This window comes from Cladophialophora psammophila (genome assembly GCF_000585535.1).
Source record: "Cladophialophora psammophila CBS 110553 chromosome Unknown aczJe-supercont1.29, whole genome shotgun sequence".
NCBI lineage: Eukaryota > Fungi > Ascomycota > Eurotiomycetes > Chaetothyriales > Herpotrichiellaceae > Cladophialophora > Cladophialophora psammophila.
The window spans coordinates 327,434-345,302 of record NW_006912950.1 but is presented as its reverse complement, the minus strand read 5'-3'; the positions used below and the strand labels follow the sequence as shown (position 1 = coordinate 345,302).

General features: G+C 53.8%; 6 protein-coding genes across 6 annotated transcripts; 3 read left to right on the top strand and 3 right to left on the bottom strand.

Annotated features, from left to right (window-relative positions):
• Nucleotides 1-353: 353 nt before the first annotated feature.
• Nucleotides 354-1,503, bottom strand: A1O5_11935 (uncharacterized protein; the record flags this gene model as incomplete). Its single annotated transcript, XM_007752504.1, has 3 exons — nucleotides 354-556; nucleotides 609-731; nucleotides 798-1,503. 3 exons carry the CDS (start codon nucleotides 1,501-1,503, stop codon nucleotides 354-356), a joined length of 1,032 nt encoding a protein of 343 aa, XP_007750694.1.
• An 841-nt stretch (nucleotides 1,504-2,344) lies between these two features.
• Nucleotides 2,345-2,860, bottom strand: A1O5_11934 (uncharacterized protein; the record flags this gene model as incomplete). Its single annotated transcript, XM_007752503.1, has 1 exon — nucleotides 2,345-2,860. One exon carries the CDS (start codon nucleotides 2,858-2,860, stop codon nucleotides 2,345-2,347), a length of 516 nt encoding a protein of 171 aa, XP_007750693.1.
• Nucleotides 2,861-5,238: 2,378 nt separating this feature from the next.
• Nucleotides 5,239-6,550, top strand: A1O5_11933 (murein transglycosylase; the record flags this gene model as incomplete). The annotated part of the gene is made up of 2 exons (XM_007752502.1): nucleotides 5,239-6,047; nucleotides 6,100-6,550. 2 exons carry the CDS (start codon nucleotides 5,239-5,241, stop codon nucleotides 6,548-6,550), a joined length of 1,260 nt encoding a protein of 419 aa, XP_007750692.1.
• A 233-nt stretch (nucleotides 6,551-6,783) lies between these two features.
• Nucleotides 6,784-7,764, bottom strand: A1O5_11932 (uncharacterized protein; the record flags this gene model as incomplete). Its single annotated transcript, XM_007752501.1, has 1 exon — nucleotides 6,784-7,764. The coding sequence occupies one exon, from the start codon at nucleotides 7,762-7,764 to the stop codon at nucleotides 6,784-6,786; it is 981 nt and encodes a 326-aa protein (XP_007750691.1).
• Nucleotides 7,765-8,900: 1,136 nt separating this feature from the next.
• Nucleotides 8,901-9,649, top strand: A1O5_11931 (uncharacterized protein; the record flags this gene model as incomplete). The annotated part of the gene is made up of 2 exons (XM_007752500.1): nucleotides 8,901-9,135; nucleotides 9,189-9,649. The coding sequence occupies 2 exons, from the start codon at nucleotides 8,901-8,903 to the stop codon at nucleotides 9,647-9,649; spliced, it is 696 nt and encodes a 231-aa protein (XP_007750690.1).
• A 6,321-nt stretch (nucleotides 9,650-15,970) lies between these two features.
• On the top strand, nucleotides 15,971-17,857 carry A1O5_11930 (uncharacterized protein; the record flags this gene model as incomplete). The annotated part of the gene is made up of 1 exon (XM_007752499.1): nucleotides 15,971-17,857. The coding sequence occupies one exon, from the start codon at nucleotides 15,971-15,973 to the stop codon at nucleotides 17,855-17,857; it is 1,887 nt and encodes a 628-aa protein (XP_007750689.1).
• Between the last annotated feature and the right edge of the window lie 12 nt (nucleotides 17,858-17,869).

The following is a 17,869-nucleotide window of genomic DNA, read 5'->3' as shown; positions in this document are numbered from 1 at the left end:
GACTGAAGGCCTTCGACGAGCATCGATAGCCCCTGTCTGCCCCTATCAAGCCCTATATGATTTACCAGACAGTACTGGGTATATAGTCAGGTAGGTTCCCGATGGCCTGTAGAATCCACCATGTCCTCCATTGAGTTACACTAATTCAACCAACACTCGAAGATTGCCTGATCGGCCTGATTGAACACTCGAAGAACGTTGCTGGTGAACTTTCCACGCGTTCATTCACCCTTTGCTACAAACACTCACTCATTCTGTTAAGAATAGCTGTCGACAAGCTGCAAAACATGAACATTCAATGCTCCCCGTTCTTCCCCCTCCCCCCTCCCCTTTTCGCCCCGCTGGAAAGCACCCTAAAGCGTCACCACCACCTTCGACCCGGACACTCCAGCCCGCAACTTATCAACAGCTACCTGAATATGCTCGACGCCGTGCTCGACGACATCCGATGGCGGGGCCGGCTTGATCAGCCCTTGTTCGAGCGCCCGCGGCAGGAAGTCTCGGTATATTGCTTTCCCAAGGGCCTCGTCTTGCTGGAGGATAGACACGGCGTAGACTGACAAATCTCTTAGTATTGGAAAACGGTACACAGGTGCTGTGGAACTTACTGCCTCTGGCTTCCACGGTTGCTGGCAGTTCCTTGATAGGGGCCAGCACAACCGCCATCCCCCCTCCCCCAAGCTCAGCCAGTACCTGCGCCGCATTCAACTGCGTATCTCTCGTCGCAATAGCTACACAAAACGACTCCAATTAGTGCCTCGTCGGTCCAATATGCACGACGATAGTATCAGACTTACCATCAAAAGCTCCCCGACAGGCCCATTTCTGTAATCCCGCCGTCAAGTCCCCGACGATCCCAGGGCTAGTGTGATCAAAAACCTCACTCGCGCCCAGCTTTCTGCACAGGTCAAAGTTTCGCGGAGAGGCTGTCGTTACGACTCTATATTTGGTGGCGACAGCCAGCTGTATCGCGGCGCTTCCGACGCTAGAACTGCCTCCCCAGACGAGGATAGCCTCTTCAGGCTGGCTCTTCTCCATGGGGTCCATGGGAGTCGTGAGACCCATCCTCTCCTCGTGAAAGAGCCCTATGCTGGCCGTCGAGATGGCCAGGGGAAGTACACACGCGTCTTCGTATTTCATCCCGTCCGGAATCACGCAGCACCCTACAGTCGGGACCACCGCGTACTCCTGAAACGCGCCATACTTGGACTCGTTGGTAGCCAGACCAATGCAGTGGGCGAGCACCCTCTGACCTTTGGCGAACTGCGTGACGCCCTCGCCGACCTCGACAATGTCGCCGGCGACATCGTTGCCCAGGATCCTCGGCAGCGGGCCGGCCGGGAAAGTGCCGTATTGCATCATCCAGTCGACAGGGTTCATGGCGACGGCGCGGTTCTTGATGAGAACTTCGTTGGGTCCCGGCTTGCCCATCTCAGCGGGCCCGACTTCGAGCGGCATGTTCAGTTCGCGGAGCCAGGCGGCGCGGTTCGTGGGTGCTGCCATTGCGGAAAATCGACTTGGTACTATCTATCTATCTAATCTCTTTGGACGACGTTGGAGACGATCCATAAATCCTTGAGAATAGAAGCAGCCGAGAGAGAAATTCTAGCGGCTCAGCAGAGAGATCATGGATTTGTACTGGTAGACGAGGCTGTTATATACCCCACGAACACTCCGTAGGGATCTCCACAAAATAAGGCCCGATGGATCGGGGGCCTGACATCATCTCTCATGAATCTTACCAACCAACCAACTCAATAGCAACGTGGAGTGTCTACAGAATACCACTCGAACTACATAGCTTGCTAGCTGGCTACTGAGAATACCCCCCTGAGAGGCGGCTTTGGCTGCGCAGGACTGACCGGCGTCCTCGCGAGGTCATCTGTGTGTCCGCGTGTGTGCTCGTTCTTCTACTTCGAATCAGTTCTCCGCGGTTAGTATATAGACATCACCGACGAAGCCGAGGGTCTGAATACGGTAATGATACCAGCTAATGATATCGGCCCATCCTTCCAGCTCTCTTTCCCCAATGGGCCGCACCGACGAATCACTTTGATTTGGCTATTGAGGACATTCTGCTCCGGGCATCACAATGCGCGCCTCCTGCTTCCGCTTCAGTAGGTCGCTTGCACCGTTTTCTGGCATCCTAACATTTGTGCACTAGAGCATTGAACTCAAAATGTTGAAGCAGTGACCAAAGCACGAAATTCCGAAATCCTTTCTTGCCGACTTGAAATCAATGGTGCCTGCAATTTCTCCATTTGTGTCGTAATACCCCCCGCAATCAGCTAGTCTCTAAGGTTTGTACTTGGCCCTGGAGAAAGCCTTCATAATCGTGCTTGCATCAATTGGCGCAGTGCTCTCCTTGGTTGTCAGCTTTGTATTGAGTGCTGATCCAGTCGTGGCCTTGACCTGTCACGTTGTATCCCACTACCACGCTGACTTTCGCTCCGCAGTCGTATTGTGTGTAATAGGCCTTGTTGCTCTGCAGCTGATCGATTACGGGGACCGGGGAGGGACCATATCCATTGCGAGTCGCCCAAGTTCTGAACACACTGCGGATGCTGGGAAGTGGTGCCCCGTGCGAGGTATCGCCGTTATAGTTGGCCGTGCTATCATTGGTACCGTGTAGCTCGAGGATGGGCATGGGCGAGCGGGCTGGTGTACAGCCTGAGCCATCAGCTTCAGTGTATATCACCGCAGCACCCATGGCGAAAGCGGTGAAATCTCCGCCATGGCCAGGAGAGCAGGCAAGCTCGTCGACCAATCCTCCACCGCTCGACTTTCCTGTGGCGTAAATCCTGAAATTGTCCACACAATAGTTGTCGCGCATGTAATTGAGCAGATCCGAGACGAACATCTTATCAGATAAGCCCGTGGTGCAGCATGGTGCCCTTTGCCGGCAGCGCTTCGGTGAATTACCCGCAGGCAAACTGTTTGGAAAGACCGCGATTGTGTCGTTGTTAATACCAGATTCGGTGAATCTTGGGAGGGTTGCCTAATAACCCATGTCTTTACCATTGCCGTGGAATGAGAAGCATTGGGCTAGATATGGTCTTGTCATAGCTGCTGGGAAGGTAAACAGCGAAGCCTCTGGATCAGTGATTGTCATAGTCATTACTGTGGCAAAAAGAGGAGAAAGACAATTGCCCATTTACACCACTGCTGGTCAGGCTGGAGTGTTTGAGAGCGCCTACTCCAGTATGTGTCTGCCCACAGCCTGCAGAGGGTGTCATCAGGACCGAAGCGCCAGAGATCACGGCAGTTACCAGTGCCAGTGCGAGCAACAATCGAGAATGGACAATCCTGACGGTAGATGGCTAAGTGAGATCGAGAGGATAAGAGCCAGTTGGAAGAAGCAGAGGATTTTCTGATGTTGAATTCTGAGATCGAGGTTGAGTGAGATATTGACCTCTTTGATGATTTAGAAATCCCCAACGAACTCGGTCTCGAATGGTAAAGATAGTTTATAGTGGTCTTGTCTTGTACATCCACATCCCGATGAGGGCAGACACGAAGACTCAACGAAGCAGCGCCCGGCTGCCGGCCTGCGTGACAAGAGGGGAGCTCCGTCGAATCAAAAAGCTGCATAGTCGATGGAATCTGTCTCAACGGTCAAAGTCAGCTCACAACCTCTCGGCGTCTCCTTTCCTTGCAGCTGAAGACTGGACGCGACCAGAAAACAACTTCATTACATTCGGGTCCCCAATCCATTGAATATTTGCGGCAACAACGGAGCTTGTACTTCCACATGCAAATTGGCAGTGATGCGATGAAGCTCCAGAAGCATTTGACTGACATCTTTACCATAGATCAGCTGGTCCATCCAAGGCAGAAACAAGTTCGAAAGCAATCTAGGGGGCTTTTCCAGCTGTGACCAGGACGAGGGTTGCACCTGCGGGATCACAAGATCTGGATGTCTGGATACTGCTTTTTCACGGGCTGAAAAGTTCGAGAGCGGTCCTGAGGCTCGAGAAGCCGAGAAATTGATCATGTGCATAGCCCAGACTTCTTGCAAAGTCTTGGGGTTGCAGAGATGGCAGTGCACCAGCTTCGGAATATTGCTTTGAGACAAAACTCGGGCATCTCTTTTCGGTCTGCCTTGAAGGATCGCCGTTCGACCCGAAAGCCGGGACCAGGAGAGGAAAAGCGGGCAGAGCGTGCCGAGGACCTCACTCGGTGGATTGACACTCCCTACGGCTCAGGATATGCTGCAGGCTGTGGTTGAATGTTGGTCTGGGGTCGTCTGCACGGGCAATAGAACTCATTTTCTGCATCAAGGGAGGAGATTGTCTTTTTCCACCTCTTGGACGTTGAGAAGTAGCATCTTATCGCTAGCGTGGGCAGCGACTGCTTGACGCAGACGAGGGCAGACATTGGTTAAATGCACAGCCACTGGTGGCACTGATAGACCAGGATTGTGATAGGCGGCTGGGGCCGTTTGCAAAATTGCATCTTGTCGATCCACCCCACGATCAGCATGCCACTTTCTTTTCCTCTTGATGGGTCTGGTTTGCGAGCGGCAGTGGAAGGAGTTGGTTCGAGGGAGTATTGTGTCCACCACAGTTGGTGACGAGAGAAGGATGACCGTTTAGGTAGTCCGGGTGTGGGTAGGAAATATGAAGCTCAAAGGGACCTCGTCATGAGATGAGATGGACGGCGGCAGATGCAGCGGATGGGACGGAGCGAGGAGCGAGGAGCTGGTGAAGGGGTAAAGTGAGAGGTACCTCGTCAGTGATAGGTACCTAGGTATGGAGCTCTATCATTGGCATGTCGCATCTCGCGGACCTGGTTTGCTGGGCGTTGCCCCTTTTTCCCGGATTGGCTCAGCTACGCGTTTCATCTTCAACGCCTGCGCCCTCTTGGTCCTCCGTCTGTCTGATAGACTGCAATAACTCCTGCTCGCCTCTCCCGCGTCCGCTCATTCAACCTCTCCTTCTCCTCGAGCTGCACCCTTCGTGTCGCCCGTTGCCGCTCCTTTCGTCCTTCCGTCTCTCTTTTGCAAACTCGTCGTCGCGCTGTGCTGCGACGCGACCTCACGCTCATTTACCACTACATTGTGCTTTGCAAACAATCACGCGAAGTCCGAGCTTCATCAAATTCCCTGCAACACTCACCCACCACTGGCAAGACCCGGAGTCACCCCCTCTTAGTACCTTGAGCAAGACCTGTCTCTGATTTGATCTACTCCTTGTCGTGTAGAGCGTCCAACAACAGGCAGGAAATCCGTCTACAGCCATGTCTTCTCTCAGGGCGACCTCTTTCGCCCTTCTCTCCCTCCTGTCCACCGCCCTTGCTCAGACTTTCACATCATGCAATCCTTTGGAGCGGACGGATTGTCCACCCAACACCGCGCTAGGTGTCGCCAATTACTCCATCGATTTCACCCAATATACCATGTCAGACAAGGTCTGGAATATCACAGCTGGCGGTATCAATTATGGAAATGATGGCGCCGAGTTCACAATCGCCCAGCGCGGCCAGTCTCCCACGGTGCAGACAAACTTCTACCTTTTCTTTGGCCAAGTCGAGGTGATTATGAAGGCCGCCAAGGGTCAAGGCATAGTGTCTTCGATGGTTTTGCAGTCGATGGATCTGGATGAGGTGGATTGGGAATTTATCGGAGGAAACAACTCATATGTCGAGACCAACTTCTTCAGCAAGGGCAACCAGACAGATTACGGCAACGCCATCTGGTATCCCATCAATGATCCTCAAAACGAGTGGCACAACTACACCTTGGACTGGTCCAAGGAAAAGCTTGATTGGATCGTCGATGGAAACATCATTCGCACTTTGACATACGATGAGGCCAACAACGGTCTCAAATTCCCTCAGACTCCTTGCGACGTCAGACTCGGTATTTGGGCTGGCGGTGATCCTAAGATGCCAAAGGGGACGATTGAATGGGCAGGTGGAGAGACCAACTACGACAATGTTCCCTTCACCATGACCGTCAAGTCTGTCAGAGTCTCAGACGCCAGCAGAGGTACTCAGTACGTCTATGGCGACACCTCCGGGAGCTGGCAGAGCATCAAGATTCTCAAGTATACATCTCCCCTCTTCTCATACTGGAACCGAGACTAATACTCCCACTAGTGACACGAAACCAATCCAACTCGACGGCGAAAACAGCCAATCCAGCACCCAATCCATAGAGCAGAAGTGGAATGGCCTGCCCCAGAAGACCAAGTACATCATCATCGGCGTCGTCTGTGGTGTTATCGCACTCTGCATCCTCATCTTCGCCTTCTGCTGCATGCGCCAGCGCCGCGCCGGCAAGCACGAGAAACTCGTCGAAGATGCCAAATATGAAAAGATCACGGCCGAGGTCATGGCATATCGGGCTGATATGTCGAGAATGCGGGCCGAGCAGAAGATGATGGGGACAAGCGTCCATGTGAGCCCTGTGAGTCCGATGATGGGAAATGCAGGAGCCACCATCCAAAATTATGGTCATCCCTCGCCGATGATGGGTGGCACGCGGAGTCCGAATCCGGGATATGGATATGCGAACAGCGGATATGCGAGAGGCTACCAGAAATATTGATGAAAGGGAGGTCGTCGAAGGCGAGGCGCTGATATCTCGGGCTGGGAGGCTTGGGAGTGCCTACAGTTCATTGTAAGATAATGAGACTAGTAAGATGAGTTGACAGCGGAGTTTAAGTGCGTTTCATTTTGAGATCTTGGCTCACGCTGGCTTCAATGTTCATTTCATTGTCTGTAAGAGGTACAGCTCGTGATCTCGTTGTCTCGTTTCCGCCACGCTCTCTCTCCGCCTGTCTAAAGGGCCATGTTGGCCATGTTGCGCTCTAGCTGCGCAGTATCCTTCGACTCCTTTGCCTCCTTGGAGTCCTTCTTTCCCAAGCGCATCATCTGGCTCAGCTTGGTCTTGACGCCCTTCCCGGCGACAGCCACACCCCCGGTCGGTTCCTGTGGAACCACCTTCCCCCCCTTCAACGTCACCAGCTTGACTTCGCCTGGTTTGACGACTCTGGCCACCATGGGTTGTGGGCAGGGTCTCGGCTTTGGGCCGGTGGCTTTGACGAGGAAGCGCATATTGTCGGGCAAGTAGAAGCCGGTGTCGATGCATTGTCCGAGGAAGGTGATCTCGACGAGTTTCTTGGGATCGAACCAGCGGAAAAACGGGCCAGCGTCGACGGCGAAATTCATCAACGTGAGATGGCTGATGGGAAGATGTCGCATGTTGTCGATGGGAAGGGACTCAACCACGTCAATCTGGGCTTGCTTCATGGCGTGCTGGTCGAGGTATTCGCCGACGCCGAACTCTGGATGCAAGATACCTTCGCCGTGAGAGCCTAGATATTCGGCGTCAACCTGTCGGTCGGAGGAGCCGTCGTAGGACCATGTCTCGTCGATCTTGCGGTACTTGTGCTTGGAGTCTTTGTTCATTTCTGGTTCGAGTGCCATTTCAAGGTGGAGCTTGGTGAGGTTCTTGTTCAACCAACAGGTGGCCCAGATGATCGGTTGATAGGATCGCATCATGCCATTCAGCTGAAGGTAGTGGAGATTGTGGAAGGTCTGTAGAGGCTTGAGCTCCTTGAATGGGAAGACGTCCTTGGAGTCGCCGTCGCTGTTCTCCTCCTCTTCATCATCGTTGAGGTCATCAAGTTTGATCGGCCAGAACAGGTCGAGATTGAGGATTGGGCGATCTTTGTCCAGATGGCGCCAGAGGTTAGGACGGAAGTTGACGATAGGCTTTCCAAACCCGCCTATTTCGGCACTGGTCTGTGGTGAGTCCATGGTTATGATGGTTGGAAGAGGGGTTCGCATACAGAAGACGGGTAATCTTGGAATCAGTCTCAATTTTGAATGATGAAAATTCTGAGAGCTTTCGACCATGCCGTACCCCAGGAGAGGCCGTGTTGTTAGCGCGTTTCTCTTCTGGAGATTCTGCCGGTTTGTCTAAAAGCGCATGGGGGCTTCTAGTTGACGCTGTGTCAAACGGCCTTTTGCCTGGAGTCAACTCCTTTGTCTGATTCTCCTTCGGCATATTTGCCATGGTCCCAGCTGGCGGAAGCTCTTTCATCACATCTGGTCGGCCTGAGCCCGTGGGCGGCGCAGGGAAAGCACCTGTCGAGTAGGGGGAGGGCAATGGTCGTGAGAAGTTGGGAGTGCGTGCAGAGGAAGGTGCCATCATGGGTGAAGCAGCAAACAACGATGACCGGGAACAAAAATCTCCACGAGCTGGACGAACGAAGAGCGAGCGAGAGAGACAGACATACTAGGTCGCGCCGACACACTTTGAAGCCGTGAGCAATATTGAGAAGCGTTCAGCACCTCAGTGCGGCCGCTGGGGAGCGTTGCTCTTCGAACCGCCAAACGCAGCGCAGCGAGCTCTGCTCAGTCATGCCTTTAAAACACCAGCACAGCTGTCATGACCACTTTCCAGAGCGGGAACCATTTTATATTCTTTCAGGACTGTCACAGGGCTGTCAGCGTCCTCATTCTTATCACATCCTTTCAGAGCAGTGTCCTGGGCCAGACGCGTCAGGACGTCAGTGGGCAAGGGTTTCTCCATTGCTGATGTGTACAGCAAGCTGTTGAGGAGCTCAATGCGCCCAAGCAAGTCATCACGGTGTTCGCCCTTTTAATCTTGTCTGCAAACAACAGTGTCCTGGGAGGAAGCAAAGTCTCACACATCGAGGCCCGAGGAGTGAGGTTGCTGGAGGCACGGCTATTATGTCAGGGGACTTCAGGGACTACACATCCGGGCCCATCTAAGCTCTTGGCTTTTTGTGACGCGCCTCGCGGAATCTCCGAGAATCCCGCATTCACTTAGTCCTCGCAGGTACTCGTCGTTTAAAGTGGGCTTGTGTAAGTTTGCGCAGGCTGGTCATGCTTTGAAGAGAGAACAGCCCTGTCGCGCGGCTGCAGCCATGGCTCCAATCCGTCGTTACCTGCGGATCAGCAAGCATTCCGTTCTCGAATGTCGCATCTTCCTTGAGAATCCCGCCGATGAACCAAGGTGGCTCTTGAACGAGAGAGACCCCGCCCTCCCACGAGTCTTTGAGGCTGTCAAGCCATATGTCCTACCAAAACTACGCGAAGAGAATGAGCGGGTGCGAGGGAAGGGCAAAAAGAAGAAGAGTGTCAAAGATGTCGTCCAACAGGGTGCGTGCACGGGTCCTCTATTGCAAGACCTCTTCTCTAACAAACGCGTGTAGACGACTTCGAAGTTTCTATCTTCCTCACCGAGATCAGGACCCGCCACTGCCTTCTGGTCAAGAACAAGACATTCAAGCAAAAAGGCCCAATAAGAAGCAACAACAGCAACAAGATGACTGGCGCCGATCACGACGCTGTCATGGTGCAGGATGAGAGCGACGAAGAGAATGCCAATTTAAGCGATATACCGTCTGCCGAAGACCTGGAAGGCCGTCATGGGGATCCGAGCCACCCATCCGTAGGTCGCAATCTTGACGATGGAGGCGAGGATGACGATAAGAAGAAGCTAGGTTTCATGACGACATATGAGGGATTTAACATCTGGGGTTGGGTGCTTTGTCTCTTCATTGAGCGCAAAGGCGGTCTCAGCAAGAAAGCCTCTGGGATTCAAGGCAGTTCGCAGGCACTCATGCAAGACTGGATCCAGTCAACCCAAGAACAAAAGGATGAGGATTCGTGACGTCCGTCGCCCTGCAAGCAGTGGAGACTGGCTCATCGCACCCAGAATGGAGGTTCTTGCTGAGCACCGAGTACCCTGGCGCCAACTCGTGGCACCCACGTGGAAAACGTTCTGAGGTCACCAGGCTGGTTCCAGGAGGGATGTATCACACTTTAGGGAGGTGATGCCCTCGTTTCCTAGACTCGCCAAGCCGGTTCCCTGTCCCCGATTGCGCTGCTGCCGAGGGCGTTTATTTCAGAAAAAGGCGCAAGCAAAGTTCGATGTGAAGCAATATTCGAACGCAGATGACGAGGAGCTGCAACATCTGGCCCTGCAGAACCTCGTAGCCGCGACAACAAGTGAGTTACAATGCCCGCGACAGGACTCAGGCTCCGTCACGCAACTCAGTACTCCAACATATTGAATGTTTGAATCCAGCTCGGCTACCGAAGGCGACACAGGCCAGGTTTTGATTCCAGACCCTGTAGGGTCGCATCAACGTGTGCCAAGTGCGATAGTAGAGTTTGGGGCAATATTGTGGTTCAATGTCCACTAGCCGGCAGCTCGTGGCGCCCGTTCACGCAATTTCCACGTGGTTGTGGCTGTTCTGGCGGCCCCCTTTCTCTCGTGGCCTACCGACTTGAACCCTGCATGATGCATATCAGGGGCGTATCAAGGCGTACCTTTGTATCCAGCTCGCCAGCTCTGGCGGCCAGACCCGTTCCATCGTGTTCCAGGTCAGCCTTACACGAGGAGGCGCCGCACATGAGACAGGGGGAGGAAGTCGCAAGCAATGCAGAATTCACGAGCTGCACCGACGGCCCATCTCCTGCTGAAGAGCATGCCCGCCTTGATGCACAGTCGCCGCATGAAGGCTTACTGGTGCATGTGACATGCTACAGTACGTGGCTAGGATAGGCCCTGACTCGATCACCCATCGATCAGTTTGCTACTTTTAGATACAAACCATGCAGTCGTCTGTCCTCCGAGTCCGTACTAGTACCCAGTACATGTCCACTGATTATTAACGGAGTGGAGTGAATGTCAGATTCTTTGTTCACGATGCGCGGGATGGGCCGGCACCTCTTTTGATCCTACAGTGAGTGTTTGTTCTCGAAGACAATCTACAGTACATACAGTAGCTGACGGCGCGGTTTGGTGCGCGTCGCAAAGGCGATGGTGCTGGCAGGCAAATTGCCGCGGGGCTTGAGCTTTGGGCATCCTTGTCTGATCTGAATTGTACAATATGCTAGCGACGAAAGGGCAACTGCATGGAACTAGAGCCCAGATTCGAGAAGCGAGCAAATACAGCCAGCCACCAAGTCTCTCGAGCTACACCGTACAAGTCCAAGTCGCTGGGCTCGAGCAAATAGCTACCACAAACGCGGATAGCTGCCCCGTGTTTAGAGCTATACCTGCATGCTCCGGCAGCCTGCCACGGACAGTTTCAGTTGGTATCGCAGGCGTCGAAACTGGAAGTGGTGCAAACGGCTGAAAACTGCAATCTTCTGGCGCATTGGCAGCCCGGCACGAGTCAGGGCCAGATCATCCGCCGGAATGCGGCCCAAGAGAGGTGCGGACGGGAATGTCACTGCGCCCACACTGTACTGGGTACAGTTACTATGGTGCGCTGATGGCCCATCATGACGAAATCAATTGTGACGCAGGAATATCTCATGCCGAGTTTGTGAAAAGTTTGAGCCAGATTGCCACCGAGGGAGTCAACCTGAAACACACCATCCACATACACTTTTCCCGCTCTCAGACTTTCAGCTGCTGTCACAACTTGGGGGGTGGCAAAAGGACGATCCTAAGTAGGGCCTGGCGATCCAGGGGTAAAGAGAAGGATCTTCAGGAACCCGCTGACCACCGCCACTACTACTACTTCTACTACCACCACCACTACCACCAGCAGCGACCGCCACCCAGAAACTCCTTCAGCGATACGCGGCCCTGACGATTAGAGCTTCGAGTCCGATGGTGATCTGAACATCACCCATCGCCTTGAAACAGTCCGTTTTTGAGGAGGTGATCGGGAGGAGTCGTTATGACTGCATAATCGGCGCAGGATGGATTCTCGCTTGCGAGTAATCGTGTTCGCTGCTCACTGCTCGAACTGCCCATGCAGGGCCACCCTCGTTCAACTAGGTACGGATAGAAGAGGTCACCCTGGCGACCGGTGAGCTTGTAACGTCCAATCCAAGCGCGCGCTTGGCCACGATTTGAAACAGGTCCTCCGCGTGACATGTCGTAACCGAGCGAACAACAAAAAGACCATCTTCGATCGCTCGACATAGCACGAACGGCTGCAAGGAGAGCTTGGAAAGGAAGCAGCCGGAACAGCATAGCGATAGTTTTCCTTTGCAGAAACCTTGCCTTGGCCGACGAATCAGGCTATGAGAATTAGCCTCCCTATCCGACCAAGTCCGCACCCAGCATCCTTCAGAAAACGTGCATCGGCTGAGGCAGGGCTGAAGGCACCAATTGCATGCCATCTGACAGGCACAAAGCGGCATAGTAAGCAAGAAGGGCAGGGGATTAGCTCGACATTCCAAGGTTTGCACCGGTCACGGGGTCGACCGCTGACCAAAAACTACTGGTATGCTTCTGGGACTGAGATCCCGGATTTCTTGATGGAGGTACGGGAACAATTATTTGTGGCACTGCTTGAGTGGACATACACACCATCATGGCAGACGTTGAAGGCCACGTTGCTCTTTTGCCGCCAATGAGCACGGTGCCGGCAATAAGGTGAAACCGGAAGTTGGGAGTGCAAGAGCCAGGTACAGCTTCCCAACGGTCCCAGCGTCTGGAAAACGTACTCGGACCAAAGGGCAACTCGGCACAGGAGGACATCCACACCGCTGAAGATGAATGCTTGCTGGCACTGTGCGAGTACCCAGTACCCAGTACCCAGTCGCCAGTACCCGGTACTCAGAGCAGCCCAATCCCTTCCCGTTTGGGATATAGTTACGGATCGTCAAGGCTGGTAGCATTTTCTCTCTCCCGGAAGGTTGGCCTCAGAGCTGTACACCGCTATCTCTGAGCAAGGCCCAAGTGGAACTGGAAAATAATAATCATCAAACAAAGGGAGCAGAAAGTGCGCTGGCACGTCGTCCTGATGCCGACTTCCCTGTGTAGACAAGGAGCAGGATGGGTCTCACAATCTGCTTGGTGATTTCCGGGCAAACGCAAGCGGAGACAGCGACAACAATCTCCCCCTCCCTTGTGAGGCGCGGCCGAGGAACCCCAGGCTGTTCCGGTCAGCTGGGTCCTTGTCTTTGTCAGTCTGCGCTCCTGAGAGACTTAGCGCCTGGGCCTAGTCAAGAAAACTGGAGGAGCCTATCCTCGACTAATCCCCTTCTGGAGGGTGGAAGCCAGGGGCATCAAGGGGGGAGGCCAAGGGAGGCGTCTCCTGAGGAGTCTCGAAATCTTGCGTGTCAAAGTCTGGCAAAACGAGAACATGCCACCACATTACACGCCCGGCAAGCATCAAGCGGGATCCACCCCAAAGGCACACCGTCACACAGCCAAGGAGTCGCCAAAAAAAAAAAACAAGCATGGATCATGGATGACTCTGGTCAGCGTCACCATTTCTGGAACAATTTTCGGTGCTGCCGGGGGCGTGAGGGTGAGGGTGAGGCTGCCTGGGATCAGAAAAATAAATACCTGACTCGTATCCCTCACTCTTTTCCAGAAGGCATCTTCCCCAACAGTCACCGTTTCCTCCTCGACCTGACCCTTTGACCTCGATCAGCGAGCTAGCAAGCATACCTAAGAGCTTTCCCGTGCCTCTCCAATATCTCGGACCAAAGCCTTCCGCGACTGTGCTCGACGACACTCAAGCCATCACAATGCCTGCAGGATCCAAATACCCTCCCTGCCCGGGTCCTCCTCCCAACCGACCTCTTCCAGCAATCCCCAAGTAGCACACTGCATGAGCAGACGCTCTCGATCGCTATGGAATCAATATTGTCGGCTTCAACAGCGCTTGACCATGAGGATCAACACGCCTCGGCGCCCGACTTACCCCTGCCCTGCGTCCACATGTCAGGCAGGCACATGACACGCCGCACTTTCATCTAATTAATGCATCACAACGGGCGTTCTCCACCTTTTGAGGAGCTTCAGGCTTCAACACCAGATGTCTTACAAACCACGGAGATCCTCTATGTGGGAAGCTCTTGGCGCCCAAGTCCTTCATTCGCGCATGCAAGGAAGAAGCTATGCATGGGCTCGATGCGCTGGCATCTCCACTGGTCACAAGCACAACACTCTTGCAGCAACCCAGACTATATCGCCCCATATTCATTCTACCGCACTTCTCATTCTGGCAAACCTCTCCTTCAGGGATGCCGACGCCCACACCCTCATGCAGATACGAGGAGCATGGAGCCTCTCTAGGTCCTTTCGACTACAATACCCTTAATCGTCTCGCCGAACTCTATCCCTTCACCATACACCGCTTTATTCCCCGCAGCTTGCGCCCGATGCTTTCAGCCTCATCCGACGTTTTCACCCTCGGACAACGTTTACCCCCTCCTCACCTTTCCGGCAGGTGGATTGACTCTTAGCAACTACTTTTTCCCCATCAGGACATGTACCAACAGCACACCCAGTTTGCATATCTGTACCAATAGTGGATACCCCAACTTGACACATTCGTTTGCGGAGGAAAGACAGTCTCTCGCTTTGCCTTGGCAGCATCGCCCAACTGGGTCCAGCCACAGGCCTTTTGTACATTACTTGAGTGGACATTAATGAGCCCCATGATGATGAGTTCTGGGAAAGGGACCGACACGGTCCACACAGCGACGGACCATTTTCCTTATCAGCTAGCGTGTGTAAGTCTATGTAATGGATAATAACAACGTACCTATTTTTCTCAGTCAACCCTGTTTTCCAGGTCCTATTCTTTCACGCTCGTTCGGATCGCCTCGCCGGACTGTTGCCTACCGACCTGACTCTTTAGCGTTGTAGGCGGGCAATTCCTCAGACAGCTAATGGAGCCCTATCCTGATTCTCTTGTCTGTATCCCTCGTCCTATCCAGGGATCCAACGGTACACTGCCTGCGGTCTTATTAGGCAACATCGCATCTTACCTGCATGGCAAACAGGGGAAGGTTGCCAGGGCGTCAGCGAACGAGGAACCGCTCAATACCGCTGTAGGATTGGACAGGGCGGAGTTTGGATCCGAACACAGCCGCCAGGAACGAACGGCGTGAGCCTAGGAGGCACCGAGGAGGGAGGCCAAAGGAGGGGTAAGTGTGTGTCTTATGACCTGGAGCGACTAGGTGCCGAGTTGTACCTTGGTAGGTAGATAGGTCATTATGCAAGTCAGAAAAATGTGGCAGAACTTCACCCCGCGTTTGGGGAGCAGAAATAGAAACATAATGGTCCGCAGATTCAGATTCAGATAATGCACCGAGATGACTGCGTCCATGCGGGTTGGGTGCGTTGCTGGGCACTGGAGAACTGCTCGCTGTCTGTCCTGATCTGCACACCTCCGTCTCGCGGTCCATGTCTCCCACATGTCTCCCCTCTCCCTCTCTCTTTCTCTTTCTCCCCCTTTTCCCTGCGTGGTGGTCACTCCTCCTTCTCAGACTCCTTCTCCATTGTCATCCACCCGTTCTCCTCTTCGTGGATCTCGACGGCATCATCGGACCGGAGGGTGGGTAAGGACATGGCTTCATGGCATGCTGGCGGCTGCTGGCTGATGAAGGATTCAGGGTAGCGTGGTAAGGCGGGCATTGTGGTTGGGCCAAGCTGATCTGTTCTCCTCCGCTAACACACCCGACTAGCAAGGAAGGGAGAAGAGTTGAGTTATCCTGGTCGTCCTGGTCGTCCTGGCCGTCCTGGCCGTCCCAACTTCCCAAGTCGTCCGCAAGCTGCCCATGACGAAATCGCAACCCAACCACCTCGATTTCTCTGCGCCCCTCCGAGATTACCGTCCACTAACACCATCGTACCAAGTACCTCATATCCAGGACTGTTTGCGCGTCCTCTTCTCGCTGAGGGGAAAACTGGGAATGCCCATTGAATGCCATTCCCCCACAGCTGCCACCCATGGCTAACGGCTAAGCTGCTGCCACTGCTGTCATAGCAATCGCAGCGTTGTCCGAGATCTGCCCATCCGCATTGGCGGCGCTGCTGCCCATTTCATCGATGAGCACATTTTGCTTTTCCCCCTTCCCTTTGCTGCTGCCGCTGCAGCCGATAGACCTGCTTGTTGTCCCAGAGGTTGGTTGCTGTCGTTTGTTGGCGTCCTTGAGCGGTTGAAGACGAGGTCGGGGGTGAATGCGCGCTGTTCATGTCTACTACGTCCTAGACCTTCGCTGAGCCATGCCCTCTCGTTCCTTGCCAGTCTTTGGCGCTCTCTGCTTAACACTCACGGCGGCTCAAAACACAGTTTCCCTCGCGCTCACAGCTCAACCCACCTCAGGCGCTTCTGGAGTCATCAGCCCTTCATTTGCCGGCTTCGGGATCGAATCCTCCAATCTCTTCTCCTTCACTGGAGGCAGCGATGAGAACCAGCTCACCAAGAATCTGTTGGAAAATTTAGCAAACTACACGGGGACTCCACCACATCTGCGCATTGGAGGCAACACCCAGGATTATTTCATCTACGATGCTTCTCAAGATGACTATGCTTGGAAGCCCAACCCCGACCCGGTCGGGCAGGGAAACTATGCGACCGATTCGATGATCATTGGCTCCAAGTTCTTTGAGGTGATCAATCGTTTCCCCAGTAATACTCCCATTACCTTTGGGTTAAATCTGGCATATTCAGAGTCCGACTACATCAAGCAAATAACCACTATGGCCACGCAGGCCGTGGACCAATTGACCGACGTCAATCTGGTCTCGTTTGAAATCGGCAATGAGCCTGATCTGTATCTGCAGAATGGGTTCCGTACAGGCTCCTGGGGCGGACAGGTCTATACACAAGAGTGGCTGGACCGAGCAGGCGCGATTTGGGAACAAGTGCTTCAGCCGAACAACCTCCCGAGCAATTTCTTTGAGCCGGGCGCCACAGCATCCACCATTGGAACGTCTTTCCAGGTCCAGGATTTGGATCAGTTTGGCATCACTGTCAAAGCCAACGGGTCGTCGAAACCGTACATTGCCAGCTGGAATCAACATGATTACTACTATTACATTGGGGTGTCGACCTATCCGTTGACGGCCTACGACTTCATGACCCTGTCGACGACGAATGATCAGTTCGCCGCCTGGGTCTCGCAAATTCAGCAAGCGCAAACCACGGGTTATCCATATGCTTTGCGGGAGATGGGTGTGGTTGGCCCGATTGGGTTGACTGGCATTACCGACGTCTTTGGAGCTGCGTTGTGGTCTCTCAATTTCTTCCTCTATGCAGCTACCCTCAATATCACTTCGGTCCAGATGCATATGACCGACAACAGCAACGCCAGTGCCTGGCAGCCAATCCCATATTATGGCAACCAACCATTTGTGCGACCAAACTATTATGCTTTCGCTGCATTCGACCAAACAATTGGACCAACCTGCGCGGCCCAGGTTGGTGGATATGTCATCCAGGATCCTCCCGGCTCCTATGGCGGTCGGATCGCTGCTTATTCGGTCTACCAAGCTGGTACCCTTGCCTCGATCGTCTTGATCAACTCGAATCCCGTCAACGTCTCGGAGACGAACAAGCCAAGCCTCACCTGGCATTTGTCCCTGCCGCAGCAATTTGCAGGACAGGAACTGTACCTGGCCTATCTCACCAACGACGGTGCGGATGCGAAGCACGGTACAACTTGGAACGGCATCAGCTATGAGGAAAGCGGTGATGGTACCCCCACCAGGGTGAACGACGCCACTGAAAGAGTCAAGATTGGCAATGATGGGAGCGCCAGCATCGTCGTTCGAGACTCCCAAGCGGTTATTGCCAATATCGGATCCCCGGTTGGCCAACGAAAGGCCAACCCCAGTGCATGCTCCCAACTTGCTGCCAGCAGCCCCGATGCCAGTCCTGTTACCACCCCCGTCGGTACAAATGCGCCGGCTCCGACCTCTACTTCTGATAGCTCGTCGTCCTCTACATCGTCAAGTCATTCGGATAGTTCTGCCCAGTCAAACACGGCGTCAAGAACCGGCAGCAGTGCCCGTGCGAGCACCACGAGTGGTGTTGCAGGTCTCTCTACGACGATGTTAACAACAATTGGTGCAGTAGTGCTGACCGGAATCTATCTTGCTGGGATATAACCTGGATTTTAA